We start from the raw sequence: 23,255 nt of genomic DNA on the forward strand, positions 1-23,255 counted from the left end.
ATTTCTGTTATAATTTTACACTCTTGTAATGTGTGAAGAACTTAAATGTGGCTTTATCTGGCATTTCATGGCGTAAAGAGATTTTTGTGGGATTCATATAAAAATGCTCCATCAGTGATAACGATGCATAATTCAAGGACAAAGCCTTGTTATTACCATTCATTATTCGTGTTAATTTATTGCTCTGTTCAACATTTGCACAGCAATTTTTACATATAATCCTCCTCCATGCAAACCAGTGCAACCCTAATTAACCCTTTATTATGTGGCTCCCTGGCGCCAGCTTTGTGGGTCAGTGCAGTCAAATAGTTTGAGGAGAGAAAGTTTCCCTTCAATCAGCAGTTATTATTAAAGTCAGTCATTCACAGGAGCCACCTGTGTTTACGTAGAAGAACAATGCTGGCTGCATTCATGCTGGATTCAATGCATCATGAAGTTTAGCTGCTTTTAAGAAAAGTGCATGCGTCTATTTTCAGTCCCATTGGGATAAAACTCTGAGGCTTTATTTCTGTTTTTATTTATTTCTCATTCGGAGAGGCTGCCGGCTGCTTTGGAATCAATGTAAATCATTTTTTAAACGCTATTTGAAATACTTTCTAAAAACCTCGTCACCTGTTGGTCCCTTTCAAGCCTCACTGAGCACCAGACTTTGCTCTGGAAATAGTATTTAACAGCGGCTACATCGTTAGTTTGTAATGGACTGCATTTATACAGCTTTGTAGTCGTATCGATCACTTAAAGTGCTCTGCACTATAAACCACATGCACATTTAAACAGCTCTTCTCTGAAACCACACGTGTAGTCCTCACTCTGTGCTCACAGACACAGATGGAAGACGCGCTTCGCCACCTGAGCCACCGCGTGCACGCGGCGGCGGGGGCGCTGCGCGGTTCCAGCAGTGTAGGTCGGCTTGTGTTAGAACAACGGTTGCGTTCATGTGAACGTTTGTCAGCCCTTCGCTGCGTTCCTTCATTGTGACCGATTGTGTCAAACTCCTCTGCGTGAGCTGTTTTACTATGTATGATGTCGTTTTCTGTTTCCGCCCAGCAGGGGGGCTGAGCAGGAAACAGTCAGGCTGCTGGACGTGTAGGTGTCCTTGATGTTTTTCGCTGTGTTTAATTGCAGAAAGGCTGTGAGGCACACTGCTCAGACGACCAGTTTCGCTGTCACAACAACCTGTGCATCTCGATGAAGTGGCTGTGTGACGGGCAGGAAGACTGCAAGATGGGTGAAGATGAAAAAACCTGCCAGGAAACAGGTGAAGAAAGCTCCCACCACACTCTGAACCACAGAGCCGTCCTCCTTTGTGCAACCTTTGTTGTCCACAGCATTGTTTGTATTGCAAGCGTGAAGAATTCAATTTATAGTTATTATTCTTTTGTAGGTCAAAGAAACATTTTCTTTTTGTCCACTGTGAATAGCTCAGAGTGTACTCTGTGAGGTCACTGCTGTCTCCAACCAACCACAGTCTCACAGATCCACCTGTGACACTCTTCTCTTCTGCAGTTGTGCCGTCCTGCTCGGTCAACGAGTACGTGTGCACCAGCGGGGGCTGCGTGTCGGCCAGCCTGCGCTGCGACGGACACGACAACTGCCTGGACGGCTCGGATGAGGTCAGAGAATCCCCCTTAAACTGTAGTAACATAGTGTTGCAGTACTAAGTAATCAGAAAGCTGCTTTTCATGCATGAAGCGAGGACCAATCGGTGCTTTTTCTAGACTTGATGTGTTGTGTTTGCGTGAGATGAGCTCAACTCATCTCAGAACAAAGCAGGACGATGGTTTAGCCGAAGTGTTGCTCACAAACATTTGAAAAATGTGCAGTTTCAGCTTTACTGAAGCTTTTTGCTGCCATCAAATTAAAAAACAAAACACATGTTGTACTGTTGCAACAACATAATTTTCAAATCATTGGACTCTGTTTTTAAATTTGAATTGTACAGTTTCCCAGTTTGTGGCCGTGAAGATGAAAATAAAGAAACGAGCAGAGAAAAGGAGTGAATGGTGTCTTCATGAGTTATGCAGCAGAGAGAGACTAAAACTGTATTTTTATGTTTAACTCTCTTACTTCTTTGTTCTGGAGTGAAATGATTGAAGCCTTTAATATCTCCGTCTGTGTTACTGTGCAGTCTGCAGCCAGATGGCATAAACGCTCTCATGACTTTGTGGCATACGCGTGACCTTTTCCCATCTCATCCTTGAGGGTTTGGTGCGCTCATTGAGGAGCACGTACTAAGAGATATGATTCTATGCAGAGTTGTGCATATGTTGGGTCGAGGTCCTCGAGATAAAAAGGCTCCCCAACTAAAAACATTTAGCATCTTTTGTGCTCGCGTGGCTGCGGTGACATAAACCTTCATGGTTCTGCAGTGCTGCTCCCTTTGTGGCGTCTTTGTGTTGATGAGAACGCCTGCTGGCTGCGCCTGCGTCTTTGCTAACAGATCGGCTGTGTGAAGGAGTGCAGAGAAGACGAGTTCCTGTGTCTGAATCGGGCCCACTGCATCCCTCGGCGCTGGCGCTGCGACGAGGTGCTGGACTGCATGGACCACAGCGATGAAGAAAACTGCGGCCAGGGTAGGTGTCAGCGTGATGTCTGAAGGTAAAAAAGTCTCATTTGTATAACTGAACAGAGAATTGATTTGAGCGGCTGCACAGCATTTAATGATAAAAGGGCCGAAACAGCAGAGAGGAAGACGACTCTGAGACGGGAGGAGAGGCAGGTTCTGCTGGTGTTGGTGGGAATGATCCACATTGTCAGGATCATCATGTAGAAGCATCTGTTACTAGAATCCTGTAATGGGCCGTTTGTGACTCCTGTTCTCCTTTGAATGCACTGTTTTTACCGTTGGCGTGTTCGCGGCGCTAAAAGTCTCGTTGCACTCTTCGATTGCAGCAGCCTTCTTCTGCCGAGCTGATGAATTCATTTGCAACAACACCTTATGCAAACTCCACACGTGGGTGTGCGACGGCAAGGATGATTGCGGAGACAACTCTGACGAGGACGCGGACATGTGTGGTGGGTTGAGATTGTCACTCACAAGAATTTCCTTTGAAGCAGACGATGCATATTTTATAGACCTCTGCTTTTCGATCTCCCGAGAGGGAACGTTTCGTTGTCTTTTCATAAAAGATTTGATGCTCTCATTAATTTATTTATAGTTCCACTGAAGGACTTCTCCATTAGCCGTTTGTGTCTTTTGTCCTCCAGCGAAGCTTCCCTGCCCCCCCACGAGGCCGTTCCGCTGTCGAAACGATCACGTGTGTCTGCGCACGGACCAGGTCTGCAACAAAGTGGACGACTGCGGCGACAACTCGGACGAAGAAGAGTGTGGTGAGCGCAAACCGCACCAGCACGGGTCTAACGATGCTTCGAGCGGCATTAGTGTGAAAGTTCAACGACTCTTTATTCTTCAAATTAAGTGCAGAAGGTTAAAAGCGCCCCTGATGCAGCCGTCCTTGTTTCGTTCTGTGAGGATGATAATTAGAGATGGGAGAAAAAGAAGCACCAACAATGAAGCAGCGTCTGCTTAGTTGTTGAATGACAGAGATTTCTTTTTCTCTCTTATGCTGTTTAACTAAAATAACCGAACGTTGAACATTCTGCAGAGCAGGAGGCTTGTTGGTCCTACACCGTGTGAGGCCGTGTGCTCGTGCACTGCAAACCTGCAAACACAGGCTTTGAACTTTAGCTCGAGTACCAGGAGTCTAGATGTGCTGCAGAGGAATCTGAAAGGCAGAAAAAGGACTGTGACTGCATGTTAAACGGGAGCCACGTTTGGTGCACTTAACACAGTTTACAATTTGTTCCTGCAGATTTTTGTGGTGAAAGTGAAAATGCTTTTCAAACACACGAGCGCTCCCAGCCTGTTTCCTCCACACAGCTTTGTGTGAATAATCCCAGACAGGAAGGAGAGGACGCATCTCTGCTCTCCTCCATCACTGATCCATCTCCTCCATCACTTCATTACCTCTAAGAATTCTGTGCTTCCGCTTCTATCCTTCTGTTCAATCTGAGCTTAATCCTAATAATCTCTTCATCCGCGGCTTCATCGCTGTGTGATATTCTTTATCTCTGTCTGTTATTGGAGGAGGATGGCAAACTTTTTCTTATGTTCTAATTTGTGTTGTACAGTTATTTCATTTTTAACCTTAATTTATATTTTATTCCTTCCTAGTTAAATTTACCCTTTTTAATTTTTCATATTTATTTCCTATCTTATTGATAGCCTTTCCTTTTTTGTTTTCTTTAGGTCACGAGCAGTTGTCCAAGCATTTCACTGCATATCGTACTGTGTATGACTGTGTACGTGACAAATAGAATTTGAATTTGAATTTGAATTTTGAATTTTGAATTTGAATTTGAATTTGAATTTGATTTCTTTGAGGACGAAACCGTAAATTTAAACAAAAGCAAAACGTGTGAAACACCTCAACAGTTTTTAGTTTGAATAATTAACAGATACAGTCAAAAAGCTCTTTCTCTGATTTATTTCAAACACTTGCAAAACGACCTGCCAGCAAAGAGACTCGGGGACGTCGCTTCAAAGTAGTAAACACTAAACGGACTTCATGATGATTTCAAAGTGTTCAGCTAAGTCAAGCGCAGGTGACTGGACAGGCTGTTTCTCATGAGCTGATGTCGGCTCTCGGTCTGTGTGCACTGAAGCAGAGGTCGTGGCTGGAAGACCTCGGCCCTGTGGGAAGACCGAGTTTTCCTGCAGCAACCGCCGCTGCGTCCCGATCCAGCTGCAGTGCGACCTGTTCAGCGACTGCGGGGACGGCGGCTCAGATGAGCAAGACTGCAAGGCATGTAAGTACGGCACAAGCTGACTTCAGCGGACACGTCAAAGGAGCCGTCGGTGAGATGAAAAGTACCAAATGTTACCGCGGCGTTATCAGAAAGCGAAGCTATCCTCGTTTTAGACAATGTTTTGTTATTTATGCTAATACATGCGCGCCTGCAGTGTGCTTTGTAAAAGATGGAGATGCTCCTTTGGCTTTTGCACATGAAAGGAGGAGCCCAGCAGGGCTGATGTGTAATCTGCCTTTATTTGTAGTTTCCAGTGGAGATGTATGTGGAAAGAAAACCAATCCGTGTGGAGAGGACGCCATCTGCAACCAGACAAATGCTAATTCCATATGTCAGTGCAAACCTGGCTTCAAGAGGAATCAGAAGACGGGCCAGTGTGAAGGTAACCGTGTGTCATGCAGTTTCTATGGTCTGGCTTTTAACACACACTGACGGCCTTAGCCGTTGTTGTTTTTATTGACTTATTTTATTTGCATTTTATTTACTTTAGTGGCGTTTTACATGAAACTGACTGAAATGTGCTATAAAAATAAACTTAAGAGCATTTTACATATTTACTTATTACGTATCTGTTCCTTCAGTTAGTTTAGAGGAAGCTGGCTGGTGCCTGTTGTTCATTTTGAGCGAGTTTAGTCCTGATAAAACCTGCCAGGTGTCAACAGGTGAGTTTGTGAGTCAAACCTCAGTAAAACTGGAGAAATAAACGGTCTTAATGGAAGCGATTGCTGTGACTTTATAACGTGTTTGTAAATGTCATACATGCACACAGTTACGTGGAAAACTACATTTGCAGCATCATAAACGAGGCTGTACTTCTTTGCAGAGATAAATGAATGTCTGCAGTTTGACGCTTGTCCTCATTACTGCGCGAACACTAAAGGGTCCTATAAATGCTCATGTGACCGGAATTTTAAGGAGATCAACGGCAACTGTGTAGCAAGAGGTATGCTAAGAAAACTCAGTGTGTCCACTGTGGTGACCTCTCTGTGCACGTGAGTCGTTTTAATGAATGGTTTTACCTTTTAACACGTGAACGACTCACCGGCAGGACCGGAGGAACGAGTGTTCTACGTGTCCAACGACACCGAGATCCGCAGCTTCCTGTATCCCTTTAACCAGAGCCTCGGATACAGGCTGCCCACGCACATTGAGGACAACGCCCGAATCATTGGGATGGATGTTCTGTTTCACCACCAAAAGTTTATCTGGGCGACCCAGTTCAACCCTGGTGGGATTTTTTACAAAGACAATTTGGAAAGAAGTCAGAGCAAAACAAATGTCAGAAATATTGTGAGTATTTTTTATTGTATTTAAATTTTGTGCTTATTAGGAAGAAAAAGTGTTTAAAAATGATCCGTGTTTTAGTTTGGTATACTGCACCGCTACGTCTCACTTTGAATCAGCGTGTGCACGAGCGCCTGACGGTGTGACTCTTATCGGTTGCAGTGCTCAGACTTCCGGCGACCCCGAGATATTTCTGCTGACTGGATTACAGGAAACATTTATTGGACCGATCACTCCCGGATGCACTGGTTTAGTTATTACACAGCCCACTGGACTAAATTACGATATTCCATAAATGTGGGCCAACTTAAAGGACCGAACTGCACCCGCCTGATTACTGATATACCTGGAGAGCCGTACGCCATCGCCGTCAACCCCACCAGGGGGTAAGTACACATCACACAATATTCAACTTCACAGATGTTTCTGCCAGAGCACCATTATTTAATCCTGTAACGAGCCGCTGTTTTCGAAAACGTAATCAATTTCACATTACATAATCCTCAGTAGCATGTTATTAATTACTCAGCTGCTCCGCTCGGCAGAGTAATCGGTTACATTTCCTCTTACATCACTTAAACTCGCCAGACCTGCTCCAACAAAGGTGTTACAACAACGACAAAGCGGCGCACAGCTGTGACACGTCGCTCTGCTAACGAGTCTTTGGTTTTCCTCATCGTCTCAGCTCCTGACGCTGTGTTAAAAATAACCTGTTTACTTTTTAATATTATTATAACTGTAAAACATGATCTCAACACAGAAACGTGCTGGTTGCAGTAGCTGTGATACTGAGCATGTATCTGTAAAATAAATGCATATTTGTTGAAGCTGATTTTGGTTCCTCGCAGAATGATGTACTGGAGCGTGATCGGTGATCATTCTCAGATCGAGGAATCAGCCATGGATGGCTCACTGCGCAGAGTGATGCTGGACAAAAACCTGAGGAGACCCACTGGTGGGTGGCTCGCTTATTCCTTTTGTTGAACCACATTTTTTAAAAAAGTTCATCATTAATTTTGAAGTCATATAAAATGTTAAAATAATAAAATGTGTGTTCTGATATCTCTGGCCAATACCTGTCCATCCATAATTATTCAATAACTATTTAATTTCCAGTTACTGAAATGATTGAACGATCATAAAAACAAAGATAAAAAGTAACACAGCACAGTGTCGTTGGGCTGATATCTGCACGTTATTGTGCACAGTTTATACACCAGAGCAACACATTTGATGCACAACATCCATGCATCCACATAGCAGAGCTTCAATATAAACTTGTGTTTGTTATTGAGGCAGCTAATAAATACCTGATTAAATAACAATATTCTGCCAACATGTGTAACACTTACACACACGATGTGTTTCGCCTGCAGCGTCACGTGACGTTTGCAGTTATATATGAAATAAAGTTCTGCATGCAGACTGTCTGTTATTCTAAAGAATCAAATGTGTATATGTATATGTATGATATATATTATATGTATATATATGTATATATAATGTATATGTATATATATGATATGTATATACTATTGTTATATGTATATATGTATAGTATATTATATGTATATGTATATTATATTATATGTTTATATATGTATATATGTATATATATATGTATATATATATGTGTGTATATATATATATATATGTGTGTATATATATATATATATTGTGTGTTATATATATATATATATGTGTGATATAAATATATATTGTTATATATATATATGTATTTTTATAGTAGTATATTATTATATACATATATAGTATATATATATATATATACACATATTTATAATACATATTATATAGTGGTATATTGTATACATTGGTCACACATTATATAATATATATGGTCATATCAATAATATATATATACCCATCATATATATATACACATAACATATATATATATGTGTGTATATGTATATAGTGTATTATATATGTATATGTTATATATGTATATGTGATTGTGTGTATAATATATATATTATTAATTGTTATTATATTATATCATTACTTATATAACCACACAATATACATATTATATGTTATATTATGTATATTATATTGTATAGTTAATATGATAATGTATATATGTATATGTGTGTGTGTATATATATATCCATCCGCAGCAGCGTAGAGCTGCTCGGGATGTGTTGTACGCCTGTAGGGAAGCACTTAGTGCTGATCTAGTTTTGAAGAGCTGCTTTGGCCTCCTTAAATTCAAGGATGCTATGATCTGTCTTGGTCACACGAAGAGGAATTCATCATCAGTGGAAAAATGCACAGCTATTTAAATGCTGCAGCCTGGTGCTCCATTATACGGTCAGACTTCTGGGAAACAGTGGAATTGTAAAAAGCTCATTGTGATCAAAAGGCGCCGTCATTTCTCAGGATTTTAAACACAAGCTGTTGAATAGAAACAATCGGACGGAGAAACGTTGGTGCTGGAACCGTCCTGACCTTAAGGTCTCCTCCTCTGAGGGACTCCACAGTGATCTCTGTGTAATTTGTCAGGTAAATGAATCTCTTCCCTTCATCCTCCCACAGGGCTGGCCATTGATTATTTCAACCAGCGTATTTACTGGGCTGATCCTGAGCTCTCGCAGATAGGGAGCATGAGATTGGATGGCTCGGACCCTCTGGTGACAATCAGCGACAGACACGGTAAACACAAATGGAAGACTTTTTCATCTACACAAATTCGTTTCATGCTTCTCTTTGTTTTTCTCAACTTTATTTATCAAATAATTGCCAGATTAACATTGCTTTTATGTGGCACAAGGTTAAGGTTCTAAACAGTGTCTGTTAGCACCAATCCTCTTACACAACAGTCGTCCTTCGTCCGTGCACCGCAGCATACAAACTTTATAATCCCAAAGCTGCAGAAACCTGATTTTATCTGCTTTCTTTTCTCTGCTGGATGTTTAGGAATCTCCCAGCCGTACAGAATCGATATATTTGAGGACTACATTTATGGAACCGGGTTAAAACACGAGGTCTTCAAGATTCACAAGTATGGGAAACAGGCTGTGGAGTTTCTCAGTTTGGGGGTGGAGAAGCCCACTAATGTTTTCATCTCCCACCGTTACAAACAGCAGGACGGTAAGCTGCCCCGATGTTCACTGTTTATCTGTAAAATGTCCCTTTAGAGCAGAAGAGGAAACGCTGTTCAGTTAGTTGAGGTTTGATTACTTATTTACTTGGTAATTGTGTTTGTAATTCAGTTCTATTGTTATTATTTGTTCCTTTGATGTTCTAAAGACTTCTTATAAACACAAACACACACAAACAGCCACCGATCATATTTATGAATGAACGACTAGAGCAGCAGACGAGGCGAATAATAAATGCAACCATCAGCAGTTGGTAACCAACCACACATACTGGAGCAGCAGTAGCACGATATTTAGGTTTCTGATAAACAGAACAACAATCATTTATTGTGTGTGTGTGTGTGTGAGAGGTGAGGTCCAGCTGTTCCAACCAGTACGGGAGGAGTTTTAATAAAACTTTAAGGATGTGTGGATGTTGAAGGGCCGCTGATGTCCAGACCACATTATATAAACAATGTACAGTTCCAGTTCCCTCTGCATCTCCACAGCTATAAGAGGGCTCCAGGCACTATCCTAAATTTGACCATCACACAGACTTTAGAGGAACCAGCCTCCCTCAGGGAACTCTGAGAGTCATCAAACATTAAATATAAGGTTAGAAATGTGTGTGTACAACAAATAGAAACACGTTTCTCTATTTGTGCTGTTTCATGAAACTATCAGAGAAAATCTCTCTGGATGCTTTGTTGCTTGTTTACTTTAACATCTGGCTGACGACTTTTAAATGTCCCATTTGGCTAACGTTGGTCTGTTCACGGCGACACGTTGACCCTGGAAAAGTAACATGAATGCGGTGAAGAGACATCAGCTCAGAAATTCATCCACCTGCTGCACGTCTGACAAATAAGCTAAAGACGAATATTCAGCAAACCTGAGAGATCGTTCTAAAAACTGTGCCGAGTGAAACATGTGGAGCTGTTTTATAGAGCAAACTATAAATGATATTATTCACTGGGAGCAGCTGAGCGACGCTCAACAGTGGAAAAGTCATTATTAAAAATCGATCAATCCATTTTATCTATCTGGTATCAGTTTTTAGGACAATATTATTTTTATTATTTATGTTATTTGACATATTAATAATAATGGATTGGATTTATATAGCGCTTTTCAAGGCACCCAAAGTGCTTTACAATGCCACTATTCATTCACTCTCACATTCACACACTGGTGGAGGCAGCTACAGTTGTAGCCACAGCTGCCCTGGGGCAGACTGACAGAAGCGAGGCTGCCATATCGCGCCATCGGCCCCTCTGGCCAACACCAGTAGGCGGTAGGGTAAAGTGTCTTGCCCAAGGACACAACGACCAGGACAGAGAGCCCGGGGATCGAACCGGCGACCTTCCGGTTACAGATACACTTCCCAACCCCCTGAGCCACATATTAGGATGTAATACAGTTTGCCACAAACAAACAAAACCAGTTGAATTTAGGATTCATTTTAAAGTTATTTTATTGGTTTTTAAATCTTTAAATAACACCTGCGTATCTGTCTGATCTGCTGAAGCTCTTCGTCCCCACTCGTTCGCTCCGGTCAGCTGAGCAGCCGTTGCTCTCAGTCCCCAAATCACTGATGAGGAGACCGAGCGTTCTCTATCGTGGCTCCTAAGCTTTGGAATAATCTTCCTCTTCACATTAGGCGATCGACATCAGTGCTGGTTTTTAAATCCAGATTGAAAACACATTTTTATTCACTGGCTTTTGACTCAGTGGTTGACTGACTTGTATTTACTTATATTTTATTGTTTTCGCTATGTTTATTATTTTATCGTATTTATTATTCTTATGGTATCTATTATGTTTCTATTGTTCAGCACTTTGGTCAGCCTTGTGTGTTTTTAAAGTGCTATATAAATAAACGATGATGATGATGATGAAAATGAATGCATATGCAGGACTGTGGATTAAGATAAATTTATGATTAGTGAACAATTAGGTTTTCTATAAAAAGTTAAATTCTACATATTTTAACGAAACAACTGGACTAATATTGTGAAATGATGCTCTAAACATATAAATGATATTTAGCTGCGTGTTTCACGTGTGCAACATAAACCACTAACCTGTTCAATCAATCAATCAATCAATCAAGGCTTTATTCGCCACGTGCAGGTTGCCCTGCAGTGAAATAGGACACACACCCCTGGGGGTGTGTCCTGCATCTTTCGGAGATCGGAGGTCGGAGATCGGAGGTCGGAGATCGGTAGCGTTACAGAAAAACACTGAAATGTACACTACAATGGGAAAGTACAAGAGGAAAAAAAGAGACTCTACTCATGCTCGGGCTCCTGGGAGGACAGCATGAGAACAGGAAACAAAAAAACTCCTCTGCACAAAAAAGCACATAAATGTCCACAGCACAACATTATGGACACGTGACAAGCCACAGGGTCGGGTGGGGGGTGAGGAGTAATCCGAAGCAAACACAGCAGCCATCCTGCCCAGCGCTACCATTCCAGCGCGGGCTCAGACCCGCCGTGTTCCCAGGAGGAACAAGCATCGAAGGCGTTTGGAAAGGGAGGGGGGATGAGTGTGTGCATATCAGTGTATATGTGTGTGCGTGTCCAGAGTTCAGCTGAGACAGTGTCCTTCGCCCTGCCAGGCTAAGTAAACAGTCTTCCAGCCAACCCAGGTGGCCTTGCATGGAATGGGAAGAACAGACTAACACAGTCGTTATCAGGGTGTTGTTGTTCAGCTCCAGCCTTGCAGCTGCAGCTGGCGCCGAGAGGGTATCCGCATGAAGTGATGGTGCTTTTTACTTTAGTGCGAACAGCTCATATGAATTTCAAAGCAGTTCTACAGTCCAACACTGGTCTCTCAATCTCCCGTTGGAGAGCCGCGAGCTTCGCCATACTTGCGTTCTGTGATGTTGTCATTTCTTGTGCTCAAGGAGCCGATTTCTGAGAACTCACGGCAGTGTGCCTCCCCGAGATGTCATCCAATTTGCGCCCAGAGATGTTATTCCGAGCTAGCCCTTCCGAGATGTATCCAGTCTGCAGTCAGAGATCTTATTCTGAGTATTCACAGCAGCCGTAGCCTCTCCAAGATCTTATCCGTGCTGCACTCAATGAGCCCATTTTGAGAAACTCACGCCTCTCCCATCGTTCCAATCCCAGCGGGCAGCCTTGTGGGGGTTTGAACAGCCGGTTCCGCTTCCTTAATTCTTCGATAAGTCAGGGCCAAGCCAGCTCCGATCAGCCAGAACCCTGTTACCATGGTTCCGAATAGGTAGATATCTTCAGCACTCAGGCTCACCCGAGCCCAACTTCTCGTTGAGAAAGGGGTGTCAATTGCATTTAGGGACCAGTTGATCAATCCATAATTCCTCTTTTAGGTTTTAGAGAACAGACTGTGAGAGAGTGTTCCAGGGAAAAGTAATACAAAAAACACGAGACTAGACAAGGACATAAGAAGCTAAGCAGGGAAGCTAAGGGAGAGGAGGAGGAGGAGAAAAGTGCGACCGCCTTCGTCAAGAGCAAGAGCGGTCGCACTGTTCTGATCAATACAGCCACGTCCGTCCTCTCACTTCCTCCAGGTGATAAAGCATGGCAGTTATTGGTTCCATCTCTGGTGTTAATGATGAGAAAGCGTGAGAGAGCTCAGCCTCGGTCAGGTTTTCACTTAAACGACAGCTGTTCCTCCCTACAGACTCATTAGTGTACACTGTGGAGTCTGAGGGCACAACATGTGCTTAGCTTGCAAGTAGCTAAGACACAAAGGCTCGATATGTAAGAGATTGCAGAGATTTTGATTTCTGTCTTTTATCGTCATCCTTTAAACTGAATATATAAATAAACTCTCTTAAACCAGTAAATGGATCTCAGGGTTCGTTCTGCTCGGTGTGCAGCAGGATTTGTTTGACAGAACAGCATGATGACAGTTTTAGATTCACACAAAATGAGAAAGTCTCTTGGAGACATTTCCATGATCGTCAGTTCAAACAGTTGCATATAAGTAAGTCATTGGGAGCACCGAGGAAGATCAGCCCTCGTGAGTCAGCAGGACCAGGTCACATCCCTGGGTGACCTCTCTGTGTCTCTGAAGCTTCCGTCTTCTGTCTACAAACTGCGCCCCGGTCTGCCAGGATTGGTAACTTCAGCTAACATTACTACAGACATGGGCTCTCCACCTACCTGAGCAGGGAGGAGCATTTAACACCACACAGCGGGTTTCGAGGTGCCATCAGCGGCTGCATTTACGGAGCAGACTGAGGAGCTTCTACAGCTGCATGGTTGAGGCCATCCTGACCAGCTGCATCACCGTGTGGTGCAGTAACACCGCTGCACCTGCACAGAGTGCTGAAGACTGCCAAAAACATCATTAGGACTCCAGCACCCTCTCTGCAGAGGATCTACCATCAGTCCACAGCTGCCTCCATCAAAGACCCCGCCTACACGCTGACGTAGCATAGATTGGATAAATATGTACATTTGCCCTGCAGCTCAGATTCTTCTTATTTTATTTCTATCTTCGATTTATATTGTATTTCTTTTATTGTACTAACTGTAGTTCTTTATAATTGTTTCTGTTGTTTTTAAATGATCATTTATTATAGTTATCAGTTTTATACATGCATCTTTCTGTTTGGCACCAAAAGAAGAATTTCATTCACGTGTTTCTGTGAATATGACAATAAAAAACCTGAAGGGCTTCCCTCAGACTGACAGCGAGACGGCTGAAACCTGAACAGGACACTGATCAGCGCTGGTTTTGGGATGAAGCAGGGTGAACACAGATGTGAACCTCTGACAGCAGCTTCATTCAAACATCATGTTGAGTTGTGTTTGCCTGTTTCAGTTAAAGCAGTTTGATTCACAACATGAACATGTCGTCCTCTCTGCTAAAAGCAGCACTTCTAAAGGTGACACATCAGTTATACAGTTGTTTCTCAGCTTTTGATTATTCAATGTGAAGATGCATGTGTAAATGATTCATGTGCTGTACCTCTAAACCTACAACACTTCAAAAGCTCTATTAAAAAAGAACAACCGCACGTTTCACAGAAAGAGAAGTTGTTCTTGTTCAGCATCACAGATGATCTCCTCCTTTGTTTCTCCACAGGACCCAATCCATGCTCCAGAATGTCCTGTGATTTCATGTGTTTGCTCAACCCGACTGGTGCCAGGTGCACCTGTCCAGAGGGGAAGGTGTTGGTGAACGGCACCTGCAATGATGTCAACGTCTCAGGTATCTTAACAGTAATATTGACTTTGAATATATAACAACGAGCAGCTTTCTAAAGCGTCACGATGTGTTTAGTGAACACGCTGGTGATAACTGCATTCTGTGCGTGTTGCTGTCTCACATTAGCTCCATAACACTGTTAAATATCACGTGACTGTGCACATGGCGCTGCAGTAAGTGATACAAACTTTGCCGCTGTGAAGGTGAACTGTGCCGCCCCCCCTGTGAGAATGGAGGCCGCTGCTTAGCCAATGAGAAAGGAGACTGGAGGTGCTACTGCTGGCCTGACTTTTCAGGGGAGCGTTGTGAGGTCAACCACTGCACAGACTACTGCCTAAACGGAGGCACCTGCATGGGCTCGCCGCTGGGTACGTCTGTGCTTTCAAAAACTCTTTACTGCATGATTCCTTTGGACGGTTCACATGTTTGACGTGTTTCTGAGTCGCTGCACGGAGAATAATTCATGTGAACGTTTATGCTGCAGGATTCTTTATGTTCTTTCTTTACCAGTTTTGATTTAAACCCCTGCTTCATGGCACGCAGACACATTTGTCTTCATTTAAAGCGATGCAGCTTCTTCTCTTCAGGTCAGATTCGGCTGCATTACAAAAGCCAGTTGAGCAGTTTTATCATTGATGCGGCTCTGAAAGGAGCCTCCAGCCTTCATGTGAAGGTCTCCTTTGAGGAGCTCTCCTGAGATGTCAGCAGTGAAACTGAAGCAGGGCGTACAGACCTGTTAAATAAGCTTTCCTGGATTTAAAAGCCTTTGTATATCACGCCCACATCATAGTAGTTAAGTTGCTTTTAAAAAAAGATACAGATAAAAAATGAAACCTGTTTATTGGCCTAATGTAGAAAGAAAGCTGTGACAAAGGTGTGGCGTGATTTCTCATCGCAGATCTTTATTCAAGTGGTTTAAATTCATTAAATATTTATTAGTTACATGGATTTAATAGCCTAACAGGAAATAAATGTTTGTTTACAAAAACAGTATTTTTGTTGTTTTCTTACAGCTTAATGTGACTTCAGCAGATGGTAAAATAACTGCTGCTCATTAAAACTGTAACAGAGATGAAGTAGTGAATGTTACATTGTTTTGGGTCTTTCATGGTTAATATTGATGATCGGACCCGTTTATGCTGCTTACATAGTGAAGAGATTTTCCTTTTTTAGTGGGCAGAGGAAACGTGTGCTGTATTTAACTGTGTGCTGTTTTACTGCATTGACCACACGTCTCATGCAAGCATCGCTCTAAATGGAAAAAGAGGGATGGATTATTGTCCAACAGGATCTCCTTTGGTGATAAAAAGGGAAACTCGGTCAGTTTGGAGGCTGGATTCGTTCCCAGTCTCATCTCATCGACTGGTTTACCAGGATCTTAATGGAAGGTTTGAAACAAACCTGTGTCTCTGTGACATGAAAGTAAAGAACTTCATACTGTGTCAAACAAACAAAGTAAATATATCATAACAGTTGTGGATCACAGTTGTCTAAACACATTTGTGTAACTTGTACAAGACTTTGTCTGCCCAGCTGGTTGTGTATGATCCAGCACAGTTACTGTCCGCTGCATTTATTTCCTCCCCGTCAGGCCGGTTGGTTTCAGGCAGGTCTTTCCTTTATGATTCTCGCCTGCTCTCATTATCCAAAACTCCCTGAAGCCAAACATCCAAAGTGTAAAGTGTTTTCTTTAAAGTGATGTCAACTCAACGATTCGTGTTCCCGCCCATTAGCAGGAAAGTAGGGACACGGATGCAGTTAAAGGATGTAGTTTGGATAATTGCTGCGACGTGAAGATGACTCGAATCTGCAGTTCAGAAAGCGCGGCTCAGGTCCTCTGACTGAAACAGTTTGCATATTTTTCTCAAGCTGTTGATAGAAATTTACTGCATAGAATTGTAAACAATCTCTTTTGAGTTCTGGGGCCTTTTTCCATCTGTTCATGCGGCTGCACGCTCCTAGTTCTGGACAACAAACTGTAACCTGTTTGTTTACAGGAAAACATGTTATTGTCAGCAAGCAGCTAGATTTTGTGTCACGTTGGTGCTGCTGCAGATAAAGTCTTTGAGTAGGATTGATAACCTTTGACCTCCTTTCTGTCCCTGTGCCCTCCAGTCTTCACGCTAGTGTGTGTTTTTAAGGCAGAGTTTCTGCTTCCTGTTTTACTTGGATAGTTGGGTTTCTCCTGTTTCTTGTTTCAGGTTATATCCCCTCTCTGTCTTATAGTCTTGAGTGCTTTCAGCGGTGCTGTGTTCCCCTTCTGTTTCTAACCACCAATTAATCCTCATTATTGTCATTTCCACCATGTGCACAGCGCACAGTGAAGCACCCTGGTGCTACATATGACGTATAACAGACAGTCAACACAGGACTGCATGAAGTGCAAGTGTGCAAAAACTGCAAAACACGAATGAAAAGCAGTGAAACACCGAGCAGAACAGAACAATACAGATACAACAGTGTGTGTGTGTGTGTGTGCGTGCGTGCGTGCGTGCGTGCGTGTGTGTGTGCGTGTGTGCGCGTGCGTGTGTGTGTGTGTGTGTGTGGCGTGCGTGCGTGCGTGCGTGTGTGTGACGTACGGTTTGGTGGAAGAAGCTGTTCCTGGGTCGGGCAGTGAGGGCCTGGATGCTCCAGTACTTTTTTCCAGAAGGCAGCTGGGTGAGGGGAGTGGGTGAGGGGAGTGGGTGAGGGGAGTGGGTGAGGGGAGTGTGGGGTCCTCCATGATGCTGGTGGCTTTGCGGATGGAGCAGGTGTGATAGGTGTCTGTGATGGAGAGGCTCCAGTGATCTTCTCAGCTGCTGTACTGCGATCTGATACAGTGCAGTTAGCAATCAGACAGTGATGCAGCTGCTCAGGATGCTCTCGAGTCCCTCTGTAGAAGGTGGTGACGATGGATGGAGGGAGATGGGCTGTCCTCAGCTTCCACAGGAAGTAGAGACACTGCTGGGCCTTCTTAGTTATGGAGCTGGTGTTGAGGGACCAGGAGAGGTTCTCTGCCAGGTGAACACCAAGGAATTTGGTGCTTTTAACGACCTCCACAGAGGATCCATCGATGTTAAGTGTTAGGGTTAGTGGACAGTGATCCCTCTATGCTCTTCTGAATCCTTTGTTTTGTCCACATTCAGAGACGGGTTGTTGACTCTGTCCATTAGCTGCTGCACCTCCTCTCTGTATGCTCACTCGTCGTTCTTGCACATGAGACCCACCACAGTCGTGTCATCGGCCAACTTGATGATGTGTTTGAGGGGTGCAAAGGTTGAGTTTCTGTGCCACAAACACGGCTCTAATTTTGACGTGGCTCAACCAACATGGTCACAACTTTGCAGCATATTGGAAGTGCAACCCAGACCTGTGCTGGTGGAGGCAGGTTATAGATGCAGCTCGTTACCCTCGTCACAAATGAAAGCCAGCTGTAAAGTTACTCATGTTATGATGTTTTCTTTGGGTGAAGAAAAAACTGTATGAATGTTTTTGCTCTTAATTTGAAGTGTAGGAGGAAGCTGCTGAGTCTGTTTGTGCTCGTTTGGATGCTGGAACAAAAACACAAGAATACCTGTTCAATCGATACAGTTAATTACACTTTGATCTGCTGACAACACGAAGTGTTTCCACGTCTTCTTTATTAGGCCGTGTGACAGTAACTTCTGATCTTTAAGTAGAGCCAGTTTAGGGCTTCACAGCTGTAATCTGCAGCCATAAACTGAGAAATAAGCAGCAGTACTAAGACTGCACATAATGTTGAAATAATTAACTCTGTCTGATCCGCTGGTTTGCTCTTTGTTTTCTTTGTGACTTCCTGTGTTTCTGGTGTCTGTGCTTCAACCTTTTTGTAGCGTTTGGCATTTATTTACTGCTTTTTGTTGTTTCCTGATTTTTTTCTTTTGGTTCTTTTAAACATTAATTTTTTCTGTACGTTTGTAATCAGCTTGTGAATAAAGTGTCCTTATTGTTTTTACTAATGTACCAGGAATTCCTCCACAGTTCGTCCACTGTTTGAAAGCACTTCTTGTGGGTGCAGCTCCTTAGAGAACGTGACAGTAAAGATGTTCCTCATTTCTGATTGTCAGCCTATCAGGAGAACTCGCAGGTGTCTGCAGCCCAATGAGGTGAACTCGTGCAGATACACTTGCCTCTGTTTGCGTTGCTCTGCACAAATTAGCATCAGTCTGCATCTCTGCCAAACCAAAACTTGATATTTGGTGTGAAGACACGATCAGGCTGGTGTCGCTATGAGAACAGTCAGTGACAACTAATTTGACTAATGGGACACAGCAAAATGTCATAAATTATGATTTGCTGGCATTGTTACGAAACAGCAGCAAGAAGAAAATCCCCTCTCAGTATGGACGTCAGTGATATCATCAGCTGTTTTTGTTTTTCCAGTGAAATCATCCTGTAGCTGAGTGAATGATTAGGACAAGCAGGCAACGCCGAAACTAGAAACCACAGCATCAAAGCACTGCTGCAGGTTTGCAGCTTAGTGTATTCTTTTCAATGATTCTCCTTCGTTTGTATTTTTATTACACTTGTAACAGTAATAAGAAATATCCCATAAATAGGGATTTATTTCATTTTGTAAACGGTCTTAAATTACCCAGAATTCACAGTATGTAGTCAGGCTTGAGATGGTCAGTGTCTAAAATGCTTGGTGCAGCAGATAAATGTTGACGTCTATTCAATTCAGCTTTATTTATGTAGCACCGAATTACAACGGCCGTCAGCTCAAAGTGCTACAAAAAACAGAGAAAACACCAACCATCAAACGACTCCATATGAACAAGAAGGAAAAACTCCTTTTTAACAGGAAAAGACCTCCATCAGGACCAGGCTGAGGGAGGGGCGGGCAGGTCTCCTGAATCCAAACTGGAAGCTGGTTCCACAGAAGAGGGGCCTGAAAACTTTTAAATACTCGAGGAACAACAAGTAGGCCTGCAGAGCGGGAGCGAAGTGCTCTAATAGGGTGATATGGTACTACAAGGTCATTAAGATAAGATGGGGCCTGATTATTTAAGACCTTGTATGTGAGGAGCAGGATTTTGAATTCTGGATTTAACTGGAAGCCAAAACAGGAGAAATCTGCTCTCTTTCTAGTCCCTGTCAGGACTCTTGCTGCAGCATTTTGGATCAGCTGAAGGCTTTTCAGTGAGTTTTTAGGACTTCCTGATAATAATGAATTACAGTCGTCCAGCCTGGAAGTAATAAATGCATGAACTAGTTTTTCAGCGTCACTCTGAGACAGGATATTTCTAACTTTAGAGATGTTACACAAATGGAAGAAAGCAGTCTTACATATTTGTTTAATATGTGCGTTGAAGGACATGTCCTGGTGAAAAATGACTCCAAGGTTCCTCACAGCGTTACTGGAGGCCGAGGTAATGCCATCCAGAGGAAGAATCTGCTTAGATACCATATTTCTAAGCTTTTCAGGGCCGAGTACAATAACCTCAGTTTGATCTGAATTAAGAAGCAAAAAGTTAGCGGCCATCCAGGTCTTTATGTCTTTAAGACATTCCTGCAGTTTAACTCATTGGTGTGTGTTATCTGGCTTCATGGACAGATAGAGCTGGGTGTCATCTGCATAGCAGTGACATGATTGCAAAAGGTGGACCAGGAAGTTTGAGCTCATTTCAGTGTTTACACTACCATGTTCCTATGGTAACAGTTGCATTGGCCATTTATAATAAGAAGAATAGGCAAGAAGAGTATTATTCACTTTCTGTGTTCCTGTAACATTTTATTGATGTCTTTCATAAGGTTCTTGCTAGTATTACTAAATAACAGCACTGAAACAGTTTGATTTGTGCATCCCATAATATTCAATATTCAAGAAACATAAGAAGTCTGTAAAACTTACAGCTTGCTGACACATCCAAAACCAGTCGGCATCAGTATTTGTGAAAACCTGAACTAATGTTTTAGTTTTCCAGAGATGAAGAGAACAGCTGAGTTCATCGCTGTGACGTTTGGCCTTCTCAGAAAGATTTAACCCATCAGTTATTGAGTTATCAGATCCGAATGGAGAGATTGATTTCCTTTGGACGTTTCAGTCAGATTACTCCAGGCACAGAACTGTAGAGTGTGAAATTACCAAGTGGTGTAGTGTGACCTACATGGCGAGACCTGTATCCATGGCAACTTGGTTGTGTGCTGTGTAAGTAGTGTTCAATTGTTACCTTTTCTGAACACCTCTTGAACTTGTTTCCTGCTCTCGCTTGTCCGTTATAAAAACGGCGAGCATGATTGGAAGGTTACTGTTTCAGATCACCCGCACAAGGAGGCAATTCTCAACACTCACACGTCTCTAATTGTAAAAATAATCAGAACGTGCAGCACGTGTTTCTGTGCGGTCTGTGTGAAGATCGTTTCAGTCTGTGCTTTTTCTTTTACCCACGTGTGAGGATTGTAACAAAGTTTCACACCGAGGCATTGATACAATCTTTGTAACTGGCTGCTGGTCTGGGGTCAGCAGTCACTCCTAGCTTAGCATTAGCATGCTGTCTGTGCAGGTGCTAGTTGTGTTAGCAGCATGCTGTGGTTGTTTCTGTCCTGGATGCAGTTTGCACTTCACCATCGTGTTCTCGCCTCTCTGTGCAATAAAAGTAAAAGTAATGTTTATATCCACACTGCAGGCTCCACCACTGTTTCCTGCTCCGACTCACCAACTGGAATCGATACGGAGAATCAATAGGCAAACAGGCTCTACTCTACTACTGGGAGCCGTTTCACTAGAAAAACCTGTTCTCGATGGCCATCCCTACATGCATGGAAATACAGCATATGAGGCAGAAATAGAGTTTGTACGATTTTAACAAGCTTGAAAGTCGATATTTGTTTTCTTGTGTTTTCTGTTATATCTGTTTTGGGGCTTTTTAGACTTTATTGCATTAGGACAGTAGATAGAAGACAGGATGTAAGACCAACAGAAGTGACCCAGAAAATGGCCCGAGGCCTTAACAGCATACAGGTTGTCTCCACCCAGCAGCCTGCTTTCTCGTAATGTCTATGTGTAGCCTGCAGGAATCGTTCTCCAGGCTTCTTTCACTCCATTCAAATTTTGACCTGCTGCTGTTAGTATTCAGTCCAGTTCTTACTTCTGTTGCCGTACCTCAGATTTTTCTGCCTGTTTCCCTTCATTAAGAATAGCTGACAGCCGCTCTGAACAAATTAAATGTTTAAAAGCTGCTGGTAACAAAGTGCTTGTGCTATGTTGTCCGGCTCAAAGTGTTATGGGCAAAAACACCCAATGTATTAAATGCGAAACAAAAATATATAATAGAAAGATATCAAAAACAAGATGATACAGCAAAAAAAGGGGATTTTGTTATAAAGGTTCATAAACATCTCAGTTCCAAAAAATCTGAATTTTCTGGCTCTTTCGTGATGTGTTGGGTCTCACAGGGTTCAGTTATTTATCTTCTTTCTCTTCAGCTCAGCAAATAAACCGAAGAAAATAAACCTTTGAAAATCATCAGCTACAGTGATGTGATGTGTGAAATTATTGCTGAAGATGACTTGAAAAAGTTAGTTTCTCTATATAAAGAATATTAAAAGAATAATTTCTTTCTCTATAAAGAAATTAGGTGAGGCTCAAGACTTTTGCACAGCCCTATATATCCATGTAAATATGAAGTGCATCTGTGTAGGTGTGTTTTCAGGTGTGTTTACAGCCACGAGGCAGTTTGGAGCGCGTGGACGCGTCGTGTTTGTGCACAGCAGTTTTGGCTCTGTGGAACAAACTAAAGCAGTTCTGAGACGAATGAATTCATCAGTTCGTTGCCGATTTCCACCTTTCCGTGCTCTAATAATCTTTTATGCTCATATTTCTTTTCAGGAAAGCCCACGTGCCGCTGTCCTGTCGGATTCTCAGGGCCTTTTTGTGAGAAAAGGATTTGTGACAATTACTGTTTAAATGGGGGGACGTGCGACGTCACTCAGGGGAACCAGCCGGTGTGCCGCTGCATGGCCGAGTATACCGGGGACCGCTGTCTTTATCGTGAGTCCTGTTGGCAGCAAACAAACACAAACAGTCATTGATGTTCCCCTGGCTGCCTGTGGCTGCCAGTAGCACCTAATCAAAAGAAAATCATTGATTTGAATTCAGTTATGTCACATAAAATCCACAGAACAAAGCGTTTGAGAGTTCCCACTCTGAGCGAGAGACAAAAGCAATCCCCTCAAAGTCTCTTCTTTCCAAAAACACCACATTTGCTTCAATTTGCAGATAAACAAAAATCAAAATCCTACCATCAAACAACCTTTGGGTGTTTCTGCACCGGGGCGATAATGCATTTTCTTTTGCTGTGCTTTGACATAATGTGTTGCGGGGAAACAATTTCATCTGCACATCATTAGTTTTTCCCACTGTTGCTTGCCCAAAGGGTGATACGTTTTCATCTGTGGCTAAGATATCATTTGATGTGGATAATTAAGTCCCATTAAAACCATGTACTGTTGTAATCAGATCAGCTTAGACTGTGTTTCTACATTATCCTCTCTCTCTGTTTATCTCTGCAAACCTAAAACAGACATTTGTCATCACTACTGCGTGAACTCCAAGGCCTGCACTTTATCCAGCAGCGGCTACGTGGAGTGTGTGTGTCCCGCCAGGTTTGAAGGGAACAAGTGCGAGGTGGACAAGTGTCTCCGATGCCACGGAGCTCCTTGCCTCATTAACGAGGAGACGGGAGAAGTGGTTTGCAAGTGAGCGCTCCGTATTTACTCGCCACTCTTGTCCATCATCTCTTTGGCTGTGAGGCTTCATAGTTGATTTTTATTCATGGGAAAACACGAGTTAAACAGTATATTGTTCATTCAGGGCTCAGTCGCTTCACCCACAGGCTGCCGGCGGGAAGA

General features: G+C 42.8%; 1 protein-coding gene across 6 annotated transcripts in view; it reads left to right on the forward strand.

Moving 5' to 3' along the window:
- Positions 1 to 23,255, forward strand: part of lrp1bb (low density lipoprotein receptor-related protein 1Bb) — a 262,657-nt gene that overhangs the window by 229,909 nt on the left and 9,493 nt on the right. For 4 of the 6 annotated variants that reach the window (XM_042221787.1, XM_042221788.1, XM_042221783.1 and 1 more), the window contains 17 exons: positions 1,126 to 1,258; positions 1,507 to 1,613; positions 2,441 to 2,573; positions 2,893 to 3,015; positions 3,208 to 3,330; positions 4,666 to 4,809; positions 5,057 to 5,191; positions 5,633 to 5,752; positions 5,858 to 6,099; positions 6,256 to 6,479; positions 6,942 to 7,048; positions 8,653 to 8,769; positions 9,034 to 9,207; positions 14,280 to 14,405; positions 14,606 to 14,770; positions 22,234 to 22,395; positions 22,928 to 23,102. In XM_042221787.1, the coding sequence (XP_042077721.1) occupies positions 1,126 to 1,258; positions 1,507 to 1,613; positions 2,441 to 2,573; positions 2,893 to 3,015; positions 3,208 to 3,330; positions 4,666 to 4,809; positions 5,057 to 5,191; positions 5,633 to 5,752; positions 5,858 to 6,099; positions 6,256 to 6,479; positions 6,942 to 7,048; positions 8,653 to 8,769; positions 9,034 to 9,207; positions 14,280 to 14,405; positions 14,606 to 14,770; positions 22,234 to 22,395; positions 22,928 to 23,102 (2,510 nt within the window). The remainder of the gene's footprint in view (positions 1 to 1,125; positions 1,259 to 1,506; positions 1,614 to 2,440; positions 2,574 to 2,892; positions 3,016 to 3,207; positions 3,331 to 4,665; positions 4,810 to 5,056; positions 5,192 to 5,632; positions 5,753 to 5,857; positions 6,100 to 6,255; positions 6,480 to 6,941; positions 7,049 to 8,652; positions 8,770 to 9,033; positions 9,208 to 14,279; positions 14,406 to 14,605; positions 14,771 to 22,233; positions 22,396 to 22,927; positions 23,103 to 23,255) is intronic. The other 2 variants (XM_042221784.1, XM_042221785.1) reach the window with 2 other exon arrangements.

The sequence above is a fragment of the Haplochromis burtoni genome, unplaced genomic scaffold (assembly GCF_018398535.1).
Source record: "Haplochromis burtoni strain Fernald_Lab_line unplaced genomic scaffold, NCSU_Asbu1 Contig_74, whole genome shotgun sequence".
In the NCBI taxonomy this organism is placed as follows: Eukaryota; Metazoa; Chordata; class Actinopteri; order Cichliformes; family Cichlidae; genus Haplochromis; species Haplochromis burtoni.